Here is a 19,339-nt window from a genome sequence, read left to right as displayed (position 1 = left end):
TATTAATTTCTTATTTAATGCTTTCACGTCTTCTTTCCTTGCATGTGTTTTATTTTTCTCTCTTTATTTTTTTGGATCTATCCACATCATCTTTTCTCAGTTTCAAGTTCCCAGGAATTTCTTATTTAATAAAGCATTTTTTTTTGTTGTTTTGCAATTTTAGCCACCCAAAGAAAAGCCTTCAAATGGGCTACATCTTTGATTAATAAATTGTGGCACAAAAGGCTGGTCCTAACTTCTAACAAGTTTGGGCCTTTTCAAAAAGTTCAGTCCTAACTTCTAACAAGTTTGGGCCTCTTCAAAAAGTTCCTTAGATTGTCCTAGTATTGGCACATATTCCAAACAACCGTACTACTTCCACTGTTCCACAAAGATAAATTTTTTAATATTTTCACATATATTAAGAAAACATATTGAACTACCATAATAAATATATCATTTTCTGTAATTTTTAATTTTCAATAACTTTTAACTAATAGTAATTTAATAAAATCAATTAAATTTCTTGAAATTTACATTTTTGTAATAAAAAACACAAAAATACATCTTTTTGAAACAAACTTCTTTTTTTTCTTCTAAAAAATCTATCATTAAGAAACGGAGAAAATATTATTTTGTAAATTGATTTTGCTATTTTGCATATTATCTATAATTTTATGTTGAATTTTTAATTTTAATAAATAATTTGATAAGTCTTACATTTATATTATGTTTATTTTATTAGTTTCGTAATAGTGATACATCTATAATATTAAAATTAAATTAAAACATAAAATTAAGGGAAATTGGACTGTATGACTATGAAAAAACACTAATTAGCTACATAACCAATTTTCCTAGTACACTTATACACGACTTCACTTTTGTATAATAATTCTATTTTACCTGTCAAAAGTTACTCGTGGCTTTTTGATATTCATTCACCCTTTGTAATTAATTTTTTTAATTTGGAGAAGGTGAATCTGTTTCTTCTCAGATTTGTGGGATTGTTGATGAAATTGTCTATCTGGGATTTCTTGGAGTATTTTGTGATCGAAAATTTTCCCCCAAAATTTCAACATTTTCTGTTTCTGAAACCACCAGCTCGCCGCTGCAGTTACAGCTGATGCGGCAAGGAGCATACCATGACCGACGACGTTGCTGCTCTATGCATCCAACTTCTCAATCTGAGATATTTCATTGAGTGAAGACGAAACGTGAAAACATATAAGCTTGGATTTCGCGTTCGAAGACGAAGAAAGAGATGAATTCTATACTATTTTATGAAATGAAATAGATTGTTTTCTTTAAAATTTGACTATTCTCTTATTTGCCATGTTTATTAATATATAATGTACTATTTGCAATGTTATATTTCATTTGATGCTTGGAAAAAAAGTTCAATCTTGTTAGTTATTGTTTCATGTTCTATTGATATGAGTTTTGTATTTGTGTATGTATGTGTTTTACATTGATGTGAATATGATTTGGTAAAGTGAAATAGTATATTAAACATAAATTGAATAAAATTGACTATCACATCAAATAAAACAGAATACAATGTGATGTTGAATGGAATGATATTTATATGATGTTGTCTTTTCCACCTCTTTCCTCTAATGCCGTTAATCTTCGCATATTTCTCTACAATCAATCTGAATTTGGGGTCAGCAATTAACTTCTTTTATGCAATCATAAACATTTAATAATTTCACCAATATGTATTATTCTATCTATTTTGTTTGGATTTAAGATTTATATTTAAATTTGGGGTTTATAATTGAGTTTAGGGTTTATTGATTAAGATTTAGGGATTACTTGGAAGGCGGATGTTGAAGTTTGGGTTAGCATTAACTTATTTCGAGTAAGCATAGTCATTTCATAATTTCACCAATATTTGGGTTTAAGTTTATTATTCTATTTATAATTGAGTTTAGGGTTTATTATTCTATTTATTTTGTTCCATTCTATTTGGGTTTAAGTTTTATATTTTAGTAGTGCTTCATATGTGTACTATCCATATTTTGATATTTGGGTTAGGGTTTATATTTTCTTTTAGGGTTTAGTGATTAATTTTTTGGGTTTAGTTTATGTACTGTTTGGGTTGACGTTTATGGTAAGCATTACTTTATTCCATGTAATCATAGATATTTTAAAATTTGAACAATATATGCTATGCTAGTTCATTTATTACTATTTTATTTTGATAATGCTTCATATGTACTATTTTGCATATTTTGATACTTGGATTTGGGTTCATATTTCTGTTTAGTGATTAATGTTTTGGATTTAGTTTATAGAAGGTTTGGGTAAATGATGGGATAAGCATTACTTACTTCCATGCAATCTTAAACATTTCAAAATTTGAACAATATGTAATATGCTATTCGTTGTTACTATGTCATTGATATGGTTGTCCTATACTATTTTGGTTATAGAGAATGTGAATTTTGTAACTTTCAATTCTTCATGTAAGTTCACATATGTTACGTACTTTGAATACACTTTTTACATTAAAGCGTCTACTATTTTTTTTACTGCATAACGTTAAAATTTAAGTGATAAATAATCGGGAACATGCGCTTTGTTTCCATATGTGATTGTAAATATACCATTAAAAGCACGACATCATCTAATCTCTCACTTGCAACTGGAAACTTGTTAAGCGAAGGGATAAGATTGGACAATTTAAAGTTTAAATGTCTGACATTGCATTATGTCAAAATCATTGTCAGTCACCTAATTTATGTTCAAAATATGGCTATTCTGCAAATAAGCCCTAAATTAACCTTATCTTCTTTCTCTACCCTAAACTCTTCATCTTCTCTCTTCACCAAAAACCTTTCAGATTTTCAAATCTTCAGCTCCGGTAGTGCTCTCATGTTTGTAAATCATTTCGGTGTGGTTCTTTTAAGATATGTCTTGCTTAAGTTTTGTCTCATGCTACGGTGGGGATCTTTTTCTTGTATTAATGGCGAAATCTAAAGATCTCTTTAGTTTGATAACCTAATCGGAAAGGAGATAGTGTTTAAGAAGGGGGTTTGTCGTTGTTTCTAACTTGGTGTAGACGTGTATTTTCTCTGTTTTGGTTCCGGGTTTCTGCTTGTAGACACAAATTAAAGATCGTTTATGCCTTTCAAGTCTGGATCTGGCTACTTTTTTTGGTTTGTTATTGTTGCAGATCTGGCCGTTTTCATTTCGGCAGAGGTGGTTCATCTACCAGTACTTTTTCGCTTCAGTTGTAGAAGTCTCCACCATCGCTAGTTTTCTCCTTGTTATGTTCTCTCGAGAAGAATATATTGCATTTTCGTTCTGGCTTTTCTTTGCAGTCTCGTTGGCTCCGCTTCTCCAGAGCAATATAAAGAGTTCTCATGATTTGGATATGTCAATGTTGTCCTTGGGACTCTGTTTTCGGAGCAGTTTATCAAGGCCCTCTAATGGTTTTTTCGTAAGGAGCTTTTCATATTTATCCAGTTTCGTGGTTCTTCTACAATCAGATTTGTCTATGTTCTTTGATCGTGTGTCTTGAATGTTTTAAAGTAGATCTCAGAGTCATTTTCATGAATTTTCTGTCTGGTATGCTAAAATTATTTTGGTTTTTGTTTTAGGGCTATGTCTCCTTGTTTTAAGGCTTTGGTCGTGGAGGGTTGATCCCTGCCACCATCTGTATCTCATCAACGCATCTCATCACATCATGTATTCTTCAATGTGAAATGAATTCTAGTTAAAAAGAAATTTGACCTTGTATATCACGAATTGTGCCACTGAAATAAAATGAGTTCTAAAAAATTTTATTAATGCTATTTCTTTCATTTTTTTTACGTCGAAATGTCATTCTATTACTCAAGCTTAAGGTGGTCTAGATAACCAAACCGGAATAAAACAACCAATAAAATGTAACTCCCTATGGAAGGATCTAGCAGTCTTAGCTAAAAAGGCTGAAATCTCATTGCGCGCCCGTGGAACATGCATGATGTCAAAATCCGGGAAGCATATCTGTAGTGTCTCTATCCTCTCCAATTACTCAAGCTTAAGGTGGTCTAGATAACCAAACCAGAATAAAACAACCAATAAAATGTAACTCCCTATGGAAGGATCTAGCAGTCTTAGCTAAAAAGGCTGAAATCTCATTGCGCGCCCGTGGAACATGCATGATGTCAAAATCCGGGAAGCATATCTGTAGTGTCTCTATCCTCTCCAATTCCGCCGCAAAGCTTGGGCAAGCCTAAGGTTCCTTTATCATTGCAATCATCTTCTTACAGTCTGTTTTGAAGCTCTGGCATGTTGAATGTTGAAGCATATTCTCCATCGTAGTGCTTCTACTTCCGAATGCAAAGCTGATTCGCGTCGAGTGAAATTTCTTGTCCCCATAAGGTGAATGTTCCCATGACTGTCTATCCAGACCCATCTGCATCCACTAAAGTAAGCAGAGGATGTCCAAGATCCGTATAACAAGCCAATATTACCCAAGCTTATGGCCTGGGGTTCATCACTATTGTTATCTTGTATTACTGGTTGTACCACTTCGTTGGCATCAAACCAGGCTTGGCATTCACTTTCTGCATGTCGAACTAGCTCCAAAGGATCTCTATCTATCCCTCTGAAAAGTTTGTCATTCATAGCCTTCCAAATATACCATATTATCCAGGGATAAGGATCCATGTCTTGTTCTGGCTCGATAATGCTGTTTTTCCTCCAGAATAGGTAGTCCATTTTTGTGTAGACGCTTGGTACTAGAAATATATCTGGGCTTGTTGGAGTCGATGATAATGACCAAACTTGGAGAGCTGGCGGACATTCGAATATGGCATGGGTTACAGTTTCTTCTAGTTTTCCACACCTTGGGCAGTAGTTGTCACACCTCCTATTGCGTCTTGTTAAGTTCCTTGTTACTCTGCCACATGACCAGTCAACAATTGCCATATAAGATGACATATCCTCTTAGGTGACTTTAACTTCCAAGCAAAGGATTGAAACTTAGTGATGCTTGGCTCCAAAACTTCATTTTCTTCCGCTGTCTTTCATAAATTATGAGCCACCCAATATCCAGATTTAACCGTGTATTGGTCATTTCTTTTGTAGTTCCAGCAATGTATCACGACGATGAGTTGAGCTTATGGCCAAACTCCTTATGAGTGGTATGTCCTCAATATTGACGTAGTTTTCCAATAGACCAACATCCCAATCCTTCGATACCTGATCAATGAGATCGCTGACTCTCATATTAGGATGCATAACTGGCGCGAGAGGGATAGCTGATCTCGCAGGGGTCGTTGGAATCCACAGGTCCTCTCACACCTTGACTTCATAACTTGAATGTATCTTATGTCTGATTCCCAGTAATAACAACTTCCTTGCACCAGAAATTCTTGTCCACACATAGGATGGGCTGCTAGCAGTGTTTACTCTTAGTGGAGAACTCAATCTATAGTATCTTCCCCTCAAAACCCGGGCAACCAAAGAATCAGGAAATTGAACTAGTCTCCATAGTTGTTTTGCCAGTAGTGCCACACTGAACTCATGGATCATACGGAAACCAATCCCACCCTCCTCTCTTGGTAAACAAACTTTTTTCCATTTCACCCAGTGTATTCCTCTTTTTGGTGGATTTCCACCAGAATTGGGCAATGGCACTGGCTGGTTTTCACATATCTCCAATGGGAGCAGGAAAGTAGACATAACGTATGTCGGAAGAGCGAACAAAATGGATTTAATCATCACTTCTTTCCCTCCTTTTTGGAGCCATCTACCTGTCCATCCATTCACTCTATGCATCAACTTAACCTTTAGAAATGCAAAAAGTTTGCACTTGGATCCACTTATGTCTTCTGGGATACCTAAGTAAGTTCCCATTCCTCCTTCGTTCTGTATTCCAAGTGCATCTTTTATCTCTTGTCTAATAGTTGCATTAATCCGCTTACCAAAGAGTAAGGACGATTTATCAAAGTTGATACATTGACTTGATGCTTTGCCATATTTTCTCACTACTCTCATTACTTTTTCACATTCACAGGACTCCGCCTTACAGAAGAAAAGGATATCATCAGCAAAGAGAAGCTGGGATACCGACAGACACGCGCGTGTGACGCACATCCTCGTTATCTTCCCTTGGTTCTCTACATGATTGAGAAGGCTAACGAGAGCTTCCGTGCATAGAATAAAAATGAAATGAGACAAAGGATCTCCTTGGCGTAGGCCTCTACCTGGAACAATATTTCCTCTTGGCTCTCCATTCATGAGGACCTTATATTTCACCGACGTAATGCATCGCATTATCCAGGTGATCCATGTTTTTGAGAAACCCATCTTGCGCATGACTGCTTCAATAAAAAATTATTCCATCATGTTGTATGCTTTGCTCATGTATGTCTTGATGGTCATCCTTTTACTGGTTCCACTTGGTTTGGTTCTCAGAGCGTGGAACACTTCTTGAGCAATCATAATGTTGTCTGAAATCTGTCTCCCAGCAACAAAAGCTGACTGGGTTTCCGATATAAAGTCTGGTAGCACTTTCTTCAATCTCTGGCATAAGATCTTAGAGATTATCTTGTAGCTGACGTTGCACACGCTAATGGGTCTAAACTGAGCCATTTCATTGGCTTTGTTGTCTTTGGGATGAGACATATATTCGTATCATTCAGTCCATTCGCCACCGTCCCCTCAAAAAGGAATTTATTAACCATAATAATTAAATCTTCCTTTACTATATCCCATAATTTTTAATAGAAAAGCGCAGTCATCCCATCTGGTCCTGGGGTCTTTTCTGGATGCATAGCAAAGAGCGCTAATTTGACCTCCCATTCAGAGACCGGAGCTGTAAGATTGTCATTCATTGCTCCAGTGATCGTCGTAGGAACTTGAGCTAATGCCTCTTCAATGTCCTCTGCTTTTGATGATTCAAAGATCTGCCTAAAGTAGCTAGTATCAATGGCTACTAATCCTTCTTCATCCTCAACTATATTTCCATTTGCATCTAGGAGCTGTGTGATTTTATTCCTTGCTCTTCTTTGCTTTGTTAAGGCATGAATTTTTTTTGTATTTCTATCACCTTTTCTCAGCCAAAACACACGACTCTTCTGTTTCCAGAATATTTCTTCTGCTTTAAGAGCATCAGAGAGTTTCTTCAACGCTGCTGCAATTTTCTCAGTTGTAGCATTATCATCTGCGTACAAACCCTCCACTTTTTCTTTAAGCTCCTCCACTAATTTTGCCGAGTTAATATTATGTTGTTTCCTCCATTCGTTCAAGGCTTTTCTATAGCTGGAAATATGTTCCATAATAGTCGCATTGGAAGGGAGATCAGGAGATTTCCATCTCTCAAGAATACTTGCCTTAACTCCTCATTATCCATCTATCTTTTATCAAACTTGAACTTTTTTTTATTTCCTCATTGGCTTTATGAGCATGTCTGCAAATGCTATTTCTTTCATTAATATTTTAAATTCGAATAAATTTATATCACACATGATTTTAGGCTCAATTGATTTTTAATTAAAAAAAATTAGTTGTTTAACTAATAAATTGTCACTTTTATGATTCTACGTTGTCATTTGGTATTATACTCTCTCCTTGACATGAAAGTGTCATTTGATCATTTTCATATGAATTGATAAAATGATTGAAATACATTTATGTTTTTAATAATGATATTTATTTAACCAATAATATGAGATAAATAAAATTATTTATAAGATCAATGTATTTTTTAATTAAAATTAATATTAAATTAAGTATAAACTGCATAGGAATTCTGATGTAACATTCTTTGTGTAACAAGAAATTTTTTTAAAATAACAATCTTTATAAAATAGAGGGAGTAATAAACATTTTTAATATATCATAGTTAGGTCTATCTGTGGGAACCGAAATTCGCACTGTCGATTTCCGTTTAAATAAGGAAACTAGGAAAACCCTAATTTCCCAGAGGTCCCGGATCTCTGCGAGAGCCAACGACAAGTGATCGAATATATGCGGAAATCATGAAAAGATAACAAACGAGTTTAGAGAAAACAGTAGATCTTATTTCGAGTCCGCGTAAGAGCGTTGCGATCATTACAAGAGAATACAAAGGCTTTGGCCGCAGGTGCCGTCAGCGAGTTACCTAGTTCTAGCAACATAAAACCCTAATCCTAGTTGAGTCGCAGCTCGATAACAAAGGACGAAAAAGATATCTAAAAGGCTTAGATTGATTTCGGACTGAACCTTGTTAAAGGCTGCCTACGTACCCCTTTCGAGGATCAAGCCGAACGTAGTTCAATTGATAGAGCTGGACAAGAGATCGAACTGCCTGGGCGAGTTCGTCAAGTAATTGAGTGCCAGTCATAGAAACCGAACTTGTCGAGAATAAGCCTAAAGTTTCTAAGTGCAGAGAATTCCGAATCTAAAAAGTTCTCACCCTCTTGCTCCGCGCCTAGGACTCCTTATATACTAGCTCCAAGGTCGGTTTACGCTTTTACTCTTCTGCCCTTAAGCCGTCATAGCATAAAAATGAAGATATTTCATTTTTCCCGCTCTTCACAATTATCTTCAAAACTTCCGTATTTATCCGCGGAAACTTGACATTTATCCTTCCTTGTGGACCAAGCGTAAACCAGTCTGTGGTTTACGGGCTTTTGGTTAGGAAAATCATAGGATGGACCTCGAGTCGTGTTTTAGGTCCCTTTGGGCCGTCTTCCGACTCGACACGTTTACTACGAGTTTTCCGTGGTTTCTAATCCGCGAAGTTTGATCGATGAATTAGAATGGCGGGAAACATGGACTGAGCTTGCTACGGTCTTCGGGAGATAGCATTCGAAGGTTTTGACGAGAATGCAAGAACTGGTGTCGTATTGACGTTCGGAAAGGTTCAATCGCTACACAGCGACCGAACTTTGGCTCGAGCCCGGTCGCTTCGTAGCGACCGAGCGGGACGAGCCCTCGGTCGCTACGTAGCGACCGAGCGGGACGATCGCTCGGTCGCTACGTAGCGACCGAGCTTTGGCTCGAGCTCGGTCGCTACATAGCGACCGAGCAGGACGATCGCTCGGTCGCTACGTAGCGACCGAGCGAGACGGATGCTCGGTCGCTACGTAGCGACCGAGCTGTGTGCATGCTTGGTCGCCGCGTATCGATCGAGCTTGGCTTGACAGCGGTCTGATATCCATACTCGAGCTTGTCCGCGGCCGATTTGGATACATGTCCGTTTCCTTCGGACAATCGGTATTTAGTGGTTCGATTGAGATTTGGACGATATTTTACTGCAAGGCTGTTCGTAAAGATATCTTTACGAAGATTACTTTTCGTAAAAACGGTTATGCTGACTTTTACGGACTTTCAGGCATTGATTCCGTCGTGACCGATTTTGACCCCAACAGTTAGCCCCCCAGCTTGTTAGAACCATGAGCTTACAGCGTGAGGTTCTAGCGAGTGGCCTAGCAAGTTAGGCAAGTAAGGTGAGTTAGGCGGAATTAATGGTTGAAAAGGTCAGTGGTAAATGGTTTTCTCGCTCTTCTAAAAATAGAACGCGATAAGATTGGGGCTGCGCCTTATGACGGCTGCCTACGTACCCTTGTTGAAGGGATCAAGCCTTTCGTAGTTCGTCTTTGAGTTAAGGATCTTATGACTAGTTTTCTAGTGAGACCTTTATGGTCTAGTTTTTATGTAGCGGTTATAAGGCGTGTTGCTGCCGATGGCATTTTGTATGGATGTAGAAGGAAAACTACGAGTTGTCATCTCGTAATCTAACTCTGTGTGAATTGCTATATCCGTAATCTGTTTCGAGAGTTTTCCGCAGTGTGTAAACTTGGGGATTTCTGAAGATTCTCGAATATTGGCAAAGAGACAAATTTTGGGATCTCGTATCAGGGTGTTTGATACTATGCCTAGAGATGTTAGAGACCAGTGCGCTGGGTTTAGGGCAAGACCTAGGTTTACTCCTGGTTTTAGAGGGTGCGATGACTAATTCGACTTACGTATCTTGTTTCAGTTTCATCCTGATTCCATACCAATTTAAAGTCCGCGATAGGTTCTCGGCTTATACGACTTGTATGGTTGGAATCGAGCATCTCTCCGGAGATCGGAAGTGCTGGACCAAAATTTCGGATTTCTTTTATAGCGCTATTATCCTTGTGTCGGATGTACGAGAGTCATCTCTACGAGATGGCTAAGTCTGTTTAGGACGTTGAGAGTTTGTTGTGATCAGCAACAAACTTAATGGTAAAAAATACCGTTTCGAGTCTTCGCGAAGGATATGTTTTGAGAAGATGTTAGTGCGTATGACTGTCTGGTCTTCCAAGAAAATGTTTTTATCGAGGAAGGAAATTTCGTCGAAGAACGAATCTTCAGGCGTCTGCGACGTCTCGCGATGCTGAAGATTTGTTATTCTTTCATATGCCGCGTTACGGGCTTGAAATGTTCGCGGGTTTGTAGATGTTTTGCGATGTTGCAAGGGTTTAGTCTTAGCCCTGCGTTTGAGAAACATTCTGGTTTGACTACAAATGTTCGCAGCCAAAATTGTTGTTCCTGTTTGGATGCTAATAGTTTTATTTGCGATCGAGGAATTATGACTGAGGTGTCATGTAAATTTGTCCATGGGAACATGCGTTTTCCTTCATAGTGTTTTGTGAAGTGTTGGCCTTCCGAGATCTATTTCGTGGATTCTTTAGGATGTTTCGCATAGCTCTAGGAGCTTTGTTATGAATTTTTCCTTACATGCCGCGTATTACGGTTAAAACGTTGCGGGCTTGGAGGAGCGTATTGAACTTGGTCAATTTTCGAAAAGTTTAGATTTTCCGTTAACCGTTTGGTTGTTAGGACTTAGTTTCGTTACGAATAATTTATCATATGATTTCCGACTGTGGGTTATACGATAATTTATCATATCACATAACCGATTTTACGAAGGTCGTAACTCAGTGATATGTATACATATGTCAAAGTAGCATTGTTTTTGCGGGTTCTACGAGAAACGTTGCCGCTGTGATTTGGATCTTAGGTGAAAGTTGCTTGGAGTTACTCATGGAGTGTTACCGAAGTTTATTTCAATACGATCTAGTCGCAGAACGTTTTTCATAGGTTTTTCGAGAGGATTCTCATGACGCATTCGTTTCTTAAACGAACTGGTCAACCAGAGGTGGATCTAGCTAACCATCGGGAGGAAAATGCTCCTTTTAATGTGCACGATGCTACATCTATTCTCGAGTTTTCTTCGTCGCAAATGTTTGGCTAATCGTTGAGTTTCAGTTTGAAATTGGTACAAGTTTTCTGTACGCATGATTGCGACAAGAAATAATGTATTGTTTTTGAGATTATGTTCATGATCGTCTGGATATGTTGCTAGCGTTTAGACGAATATTAAGATTGTCGTTTGCCTATTCTTGACGATTTGCAGAAGTTTTTGAAGTTTGGGAGTATAAGAGTATAGTATACGTACCTACTCCCCCTTTTTTTTACGAAAGAAAACGGTTGAACCGATACTTTGAAGGGTTGTGTACGTTTCCTCTTCTGATGTTTGGAATGATCGATAATTTGGGACGATTTATAGACGACGCTTGGACTGTGATTTGGTTGTTTCCACGTTGACGACTTGGGATATGTCGGTTCCGAGAAAATTGCCAGAATCGAATCGGTTTTAAGACGACGTTCATGTCTCTAACTTTTTCTCTCTTTAGGAAGCAAGCTTGATATGCGTGGCGATCGTTTCTCGACTTTCGGAGAGTTTAGATCGGTTTGCAAGATCTGGATGAACAATTATGGAACAATATATCGAGACAGGAAAAATCGCTTAAAACTTAGTTCGCTAGACTAACCGCCTAGGTTTTACGTTCCCTAAAGTTCTATGGCAGCCTCAAAGTAATTTCCTACGAAAATTCCAAGTCTGATTTCAAAAATTTCAAGTCGGAAATACCTTAGTTCTCTCGAAGATGCAGTTTTGTCCCTTCTCAGTTTTGCGTGCTCATTTCCGTTTCCTATTCTCGTGTATGTTCGCCATTTCCGATATTGGTGTTTATCCTTTGAAACTTGACATTTATCTTCCGAACTTGACTGTTATCTTCTCCTTAGATAAGACGTCGATTTTTGTAAAAAAGTTCAACGTAATCGTATAGTTAAGGCAGCTAAGGTGTTAAGTTAACCATTGCCGTTTTATACGATTAATCTGAATCCATGCGAGAAAATAGGTCTTCGTGGTTTTTTTTTTTATATCGTAAAGTCTCAATGGTAACTTCAATCGAGGCGAAAAAAGAAACGTTTCGATCGAGATTCGAAAGTGAACGCAAAGATGGAGGTAGAGTGAGCAGAAACAAGCCAAGGAGTTTAAGATGAGGTTTACTTGTTTTTGTCGTCAAATCTCAACGGAAACTCCGATTGAGATGAAACGAAAAGCGTTTCGATGAGAATTCAAAGGAGAACGCAAAGAAGGACCCCTTTGAGGCCTGACAGGTCGCTATAGCGAGTGAGGATGTCATCTCGGTCGCTATAGCGAGTGGAAGGGAGCCGAGACGAGTCCCACTTGTTTTCGTCGTAAAATCTCAACGGAAACTCCGATTGAGACGAAACGAAAAGTGTTTCGAAGAGGATTCAAAGGAGAACGCAAAGGAGGAACCCTTTGAGGACTTACAGGTCGCTACGTAGCGACTGACAGTCTGAGAGGTCGCTACGTAGCGAATGGAATCAAGCCGAGAAGCATCCTACTTGTTTTCGTCGTAAAATCTCAACGGAAACTCCGATTGGGACGAAACGAAAGGCGTTTCGATGAGGATTCAAAAGACAACCCAAAGGAGGACCTTTCTGAGGCCTTACAGGTCGCTACGTAGTGACTGACAGTCTGACAGGTCGCTACGTTGCGAGTGGAAGCAAGCCGAGAAGCGTCCTACTTGTTTTCGTCGTAAAATCTCAACGGAAACTCCGATTGAGACGAAACGAAAAGCGTTTCGACGAGGATTCAAAAGAGAACCAAAAGGAGGACCTTTCTGAGGCCATACAGGTCGCTACGTAGCGACTGACAGGCTGACAGGTCGCTACGTAGCGAGTGGAAGCAAGCCGAGACGAGTCCCACTTGTTTTCGTTGTAAAATCTCAACGGAAACTCCGATTAAGACGAAACGAAAAGCGTTTCGACGAGGATTCAAAAGAGAACCCAAAGGAGGACCTTTCTGAGGCCTTACAGGTCGCTACGTAGTGACTGACAGTCTGACAGGTCGCTACGTAGCGAGTGGAAGCAAGCCGAGAAGAGTCCTACTTGCTTTCGTCGTAAAATCTCAACGGAAACTCAGATTGAGACGAAACAAAAAGTGTTTCGACGAGGATTCAAAAGAGAACCCAAAGGAGGACCTTTCTGAGGCCTTACAGGTCGCTATGTAGCGAGTGGAGAGTTGGCTTGAGCTCGGTCACTACGTAGCGACCGAGCAGTGTGTGTGCTCGGTCACTACGTAGTGACCGAGCAGCGTGTGCATGCTCGGTCGCTACGTAGCGACCGAGCAGTATGCGTGCTCGGTCACTACGTAGCGACCGAGCAGCGTGTGCGTGCTCGGTCGCTACGTAGCGACCGAGCAGCGTGTGTGCTCGGTCGCTACGTAGCGACCGAGCAGCGTGTGTGCACGGTCGCTACGTAGCGACCGAGCACACACGTAGCGACCGAGCTGTGTAACCGTGTGCGTGCTCGGTCGCTAGCGTGTGTGCTCGGTCGCTACGTAGCGACCGAGCAGCGTGTGCGTGCTCGGTCGCTACGTAGCGACCAAGCAGTGTGCGTGCCCGGTCGCTACGTAGCAACCGAGCTGTGTAATCGTTTTGTTGTGTTTCCTTTTTCCGCGATTAACATAGGGGTTTTTCAGCGGTTTTTTGGGAAAACAAGTTTTATCCTTCCGAAATGTTTTCGGAAAACGTGTTTTGGTAAAACCCTTACGCATCGAGATTTGTTTACGGGGTTTTGATAAGATTTATCGTTTCCCTTCTTGTTTACAGGGAGAAATCGCGAGCTTGTTTTAGTGTTCTTCCTGTGGCGGAAGGTCGCGACTAAGTTTTCGATTTTGTTGAAAACTACGGCGTTTGCGTAAGCGTTGGCCATAGGAGCAGTCAGTGCTGCGACTTTGTCTTTCATATATCCAGACATCGTTTCGATCAAGCGTTTTGTGGCCATGAGTAAGAGTAATCCGTTACACCCCCTCCTTCTAGCGCCAAACTGTAGGAACCGAAATTCGCACTGTCGATTTCCGTTTAAATAAGGAAACTAGAAAAACCCTAATCTCCCAGAGGTCCCGGATCTCTGCGAGAGCCAACGACAAGTGATCGAATATATGCGGAAATCATGAAAAGATAACAAACGAGTTTAGAGAAAACAGTAGATCTTATTTCGAGTCCGCGTAAGAGCGTTGCGATCATTACAAGCGAATACAAAGGCTTTGGTCGCAGGGGCCGTCAGCGAGTTACCTAGTTCTAGCAACATAAAACCCTAATCCTAGTTGAGTCGCAGCTCGATAACAAAGGACGAAAAAGATATCTAAAAGGCTTAGATTGATTTCGGACTGAACCTTGTTAAAGGCTGCCTACGTACCCCTTTCGAGGATCAAGCCGAACGTAGTTCAATTGATAGAGCTTGACAAGAGATCGAACTGCCTGGGCGAGTTCGTCTAGTAATTGAGTGCCAGTCATAGAAACCGAACTTGTCGAGAATAAGCCTAAAGTTTCTAAGTGCAGAGAATTCCGAATCTAAAAAGTTCTCACCCTCTTGCTCCGCGCCTAGGACTCCTTATATACTAGCTCCAAGGTCGGTTTACGCTTTTACTCTTCTGCCCTTAAGCCGTCATAGCATAAAAATGGAGATATTCCATTTTTCCCGCTCTTCACAATTATCTTCAAAACTTCCGTATTTATCCGCGGAAACTTGACATTTATCCTTCCTTGTGGACCAAGCGTAAACAAGTCTGTGGTTTACGGGCTTTTGGTTAGGAAAATCATAGGATGGGCCTCGAGTCGTGTTTTAGGTCCCTTTGGGCCGTCTTCCGACTCGACACGTTTACTACGAGTTTTCCGCGGTTTCTAATCCGCGAAGTTTGATCGATGAATTAGAATGGCGGGAAACATGGACTGAGCTTGCTACGGTCTTCGGGAGATAGCATTCGAAGGTTTTGACGAGAATGCAAGAACTGGTGTCGTATTGACGTTCGGAAAGGTTTAATCGCTACACAGCGACCGAACTTTGGCTCGAGCCTGGTCGCTTCGTAGCGACCGAGCGGGACGAGCCCTCGGTCGCTACGTAGCGACCGAGCGGGACGATCGCTCGGTCGCTACGTAGCGACCGAGCTATGGCTCGAGCTCGGTCGCTACGTAGCGACCGAGCTTTGGCTCGAGCTCGGTCGCTACGTAGCGACCGAGCGGGACGATCGCTCGGTCGCTACGTATCGATCGAGCTTGGCTTGTCAGCGGTCTGATTTCCATACTCGAGCTTGTCCGCGGCCGATTTGGATACATGTCCGTTTCCTTCGGACAATCGGTATTTAGTGGTTCGATTGAGATTTGGACGATATTTTACTGCAAGGCTGTTCGTAAAGATATCTTTACGAAGATTACTTTTCGTAAAAACGGTTATGCTGACTTTTACGGACTTTCAGGCATTGATTCCGTCGTGACCGATTTTGACCCCAACACTATCTAATATTTAAGAGTTGTAACTATTTCTAATGTCTTCAATACCACTGAAATTATTTTCAGTCCAAAACTGCACTTTTCAGTCCAAAACTACAAGAAATGCTTTATTACAAATCCAAGTTTCCTAATGATACTTTAAATATTATTCGAGAGAAGATTTTGATCCAAAATATACACTCCCTAAATAAAAAGGTGAGAATAATATAATATGGATATTGAAGTTTGGTAATTTATGATATTAAGTTTTTTTTTTATAATTTAATAATTTAATTTTAAATAAAAAGTTAACATGAAAAAAAAAATTATTTGGATATTTATTTGCACAAGGTGAGGATCCTACCACGTAGTGGAATTATTAATCTTTTTTAGAAAGATATTAAAATTATTATTTGGTAGAGAAAAGTAGACTAATAATTTTGAAAAACAATTCTTAAAGATCTAAAATTTTATAAGGAATTTTACCTAGAAAAAGGAAAAAAAAAATACTGTTGCCTTAATATCATAAATTTTATTTTACTGTTAAGGCTTCCTTGAATATATTGGTAGAGATGTCAAAAAGACAACAGTAATTTTATTATTTAGTAATGAAAAATAAAATAATATATTTAAAAAATTCTGCAAGACCTGATTTTATGTGTTTTTTCAAAAAGAGACAAAATTTTACTATTATCTTTATATAATAAAATTTTGTTTTACTTATTTTGGATTTTCTTATCCTTGTAGTTTTGATTAGTAAGAATTAAAATTACAATGAATGATATAAAGAAAATAAGATTTTTTTTAAAAAAAAATAGTTATGGTCGAACTTGTAGCTAAAATAAAAATAAATTTTGTGTTCTACAGCCTCAGAATATATATTCTACCATTTTGGATAGGTAGACTGGTGTGTAATCAACTCAGTAAATATGAATTCAGCTGATTACACACCCAATCAACCAGCTTCAAAATATGCAATCTACGTATTTTGCTATAATATACCAGAAAATGCAATCTACTAATTTTTCTATGTTATGAAATTTGTAAAAGACATATCTCCTAAAGTTTGTCATGTATTTCACGACGTTTGCATATATAATCCATCATTCTACATTCTACAGAATATATAACCCATCATTTCATCTTCTTTTCTATTAATGGTGGAATATGTTTTATGCATGATTTGTTTAAAATATCCAAAAAAACTTTCAAAAATTGTTACAAAATATTTGGCCATTCTTGCATCTAATGATTTCACGAGCATATCTTCTTTGTAGACCTCCATAGTCTGGCCAATTGGCTCTACAAACATCATGTTTCAGGCTGAAAGACGTGACTTTGTAGCAGTAGATTCATCTCAATTTAAAGAAAGAATTTTTCTCATCTTCGTATGAGTGAATGTGTATTGATTATATCTGGAGAAGGCATCGATGAAGCTTATCAACTGATGTCTCGTAGTGACATCAACCAACTTGTCTATATGAAGCAGAGGGAAAGGATCCTTTAGGAAGGATTTGTTAAGGTCTTTAAAGTTTATACAGACTTGCCATTTTCTACTCTTCTTACGTACCACTACGATGTTTGCCAGCCAATCTAGGTATTGCACTTCCCATATAAACCCGACATCCAGTAAGTTGCTGACTTCGTTATTAATTATGGAAAACATGTGCATTTTCTGCCTTACTAGATGATGCTGAGAATAAACTTTCAGCTTATATATGATTATCTCTGGGTTAGTACAAGAAATATCCACATGGGACCAAGAAAAACGTTAAGAGTTCGACCGGAGGAAATTTATTAGTCTATGTCTTAGAGCAGTTGGCAGTTTGGATCCTAGCTTGAAATTTCTGCTGGAGAACGTCATCGAGTTACTCGACCTCTGGCTTCTCAATGTGAGAAGCCTTATACGCTTATTGTAATTTCTAAAAGAACACTGTTTTTTTAATTTCATAGTTGTCTAGTAAGAAGAGCGAGAGTTCTCTTGATTCCCTTTTATTTTTTTGATTACTCAGGGGGTAGGAAATTTGGCAACCCAATACAAGGTGGAGGGTGGCATGGATCCATGGAAGCCTCATGAGGCATAATGTATTACCATGAATTTATTGACATGTCTATTCTTTATGCATAAATAAGAAGGATTACTTCACCTATAATCTGCTTGACCTTCCCGCTTTATAATCTGCTTGACCTTCCCGCTAAAGCCTACAAGTGGTGTAGCTTTCCTGAATCATGGCATATTTTTCAGTCCTAGGACGTTGTAGGCCTTCACAAAAATTATATTGGTGGAGCTTCCGTTGTCCACCAATCTTCTCTTTACCAAACAGTTCTCAACCGTAAGAGATACGACCAGAGTGTCATGCTACGAAGCCATACTTTCTCATGCTCCTCGCTTGTGAAGCTTATCACGTCAATTTGCAGGGGCTTTATGTTTGGTCTCTCGATTTTTTGCCATTATTGGCACTCCTTGTGTTATTATTGGCGGCTGCATGTGTAATTCTTCTGAATTCCAAGCCTCCTGATACGACAACGATCATCATATCGTGGCGTGGTGGGGAAGCAAAAGTAATTTGAGCCAACTAACTATTTTCCTCGTTTTCGTTCACAAGTTTTTCTCTCTATCGAATATGAATTCTATGAGGTAACTAGTTTTTAGTAACCCAATGATCTCTATCTTTTATGAAAGGTACTCTTCTGTTTAAAGACTGTTGTCATTATGGAACTCACAAAATTTATTTGTATTTTGCTATGTGTGTGATCCTCTCATCTTCTAAGGCCACTAAACATGGGGGCCTGTCTGCCTCATGACGTTGAACAATTCCGGTTTTAATAGGGAGAGTTTAGAGATGTTCGGCCATGTTGTTACTGCCATTCTCTATCGGTCGATGATGATATATCCTGTTACTCCTACCTATTGCTTCTTTGTATGGCTTGTGATTGGGTTTCTCATCTTTGTTGCCTTTCTCAATTCTCATGACTCTAGATTCTGGTTTGTGAGAGAGTTTGATTCCAAATGCTTAATCCTCCTCCCACTTTAATTGTTCCCATACCCAGAACAAATGTCTTCCATGGTTCTATATTGATACTTCGTTACTTCCTTGTAAAGATCGCTGTCGGGCAACATGCCTCTCATGAAGGCAGACAAGACGATAAAGGCGTTACATTAGGGATGGATACAATATTATGGCGGAAGTGTGCTATTTTGTTACGCAAGGGCTTGGCCCTATGCTGCAAGATATGATATAGATCGTCATCAATTTTTTAGGTTCCTGTTGTTCGTGAACTGCTCGACAAACTGTTCAGTCAAGGCTGCAAAGGAATGTGTCAACATGTTGGGCATATTGATGTACCATTGCAATGTGGGTCTGTAATAGTTGAACCAAAACCTTTGCACATTGTGGTCTCTTTGATATCATTTTGGATTTCTATCGTAAGCATCCTCTACCTATAATGGGCCACGGGCTATCCAAATTGCTTGTTCCATCATACATTTGTATGTTCGGAAAAGAGAATCTCCTTGGCATTTTGATGAGGAAAATTTCAACCGTGAATGGAGTATCTGCATAAGAGAAGAGTTCTTCCGGATATGCAGTCTTTGCCAACTTTTTGTCCACTGCCGCCTCCTGCATCTTTGTAACGATATTTTTTTTGCCAAAATATGAGAAGGGTTTGTACATTTACAAAAGGAGGGAAAGACTATGCTAAGTTAACCTTGGCAAAAATAAACAAGGCCAAGCTAGCAGCAAAACTTCTAAGAATTTAGAAAG

At 39.0% G+C, this 19,339-nt stretch overlaps 1 protein-coding gene and 1 long non-coding RNA gene across 2 annotated transcripts; one reads left to right on the top strand and one right to left on the bottom strand.

Annotated features, from left to right (window-relative positions):
- The first annotated feature begins 2,626 nt into the window (after window positions 1-2,626).
- On the top strand, window positions 2,627-3,777 carry LOC125577016. The gene is made up of 2 exons (XR_007315346.1): window positions 2,627-3,427; window positions 3,588-3,777. It is a non-coding gene; the product is annotated as an uncharacterized LOC125577016 (long non-coding RNA).
- Window positions 3,778-5,046: 1,269 nt separating this feature from the next.
- Window positions 5,047-6,072, bottom strand: LOC125576878. Its single transcript, XM_048737384.1, has 2 exons — window positions 5,278-6,072; window positions 5,047-5,175 (listed from the first exon to the last, which is right to left on the bottom strand). The coding sequence occupies exons 1-2, from the start codon at window positions 6,070-6,072 to the stop codon at window positions 5,047-5,049; spliced, it is 924 nt and encodes a 307-aa protein (XP_048593341.1).
- Window positions 6,073-19,339: the final 13,267 nt, after the last annotated feature.

This window comes from Brassica napus, chromosome A8, assembly GCF_020379485.1.
Source record: "Brassica napus cultivar Da-Ae chromosome A8, Da-Ae, whole genome shotgun sequence".
NCBI lineage: Eukaryota > Viridiplantae > Streptophyta > Magnoliopsida > Brassicales > Brassicaceae > Brassica > Brassica napus.
This window is presented reverse-complemented; position numbering and strand designations above follow the sequence as displayed.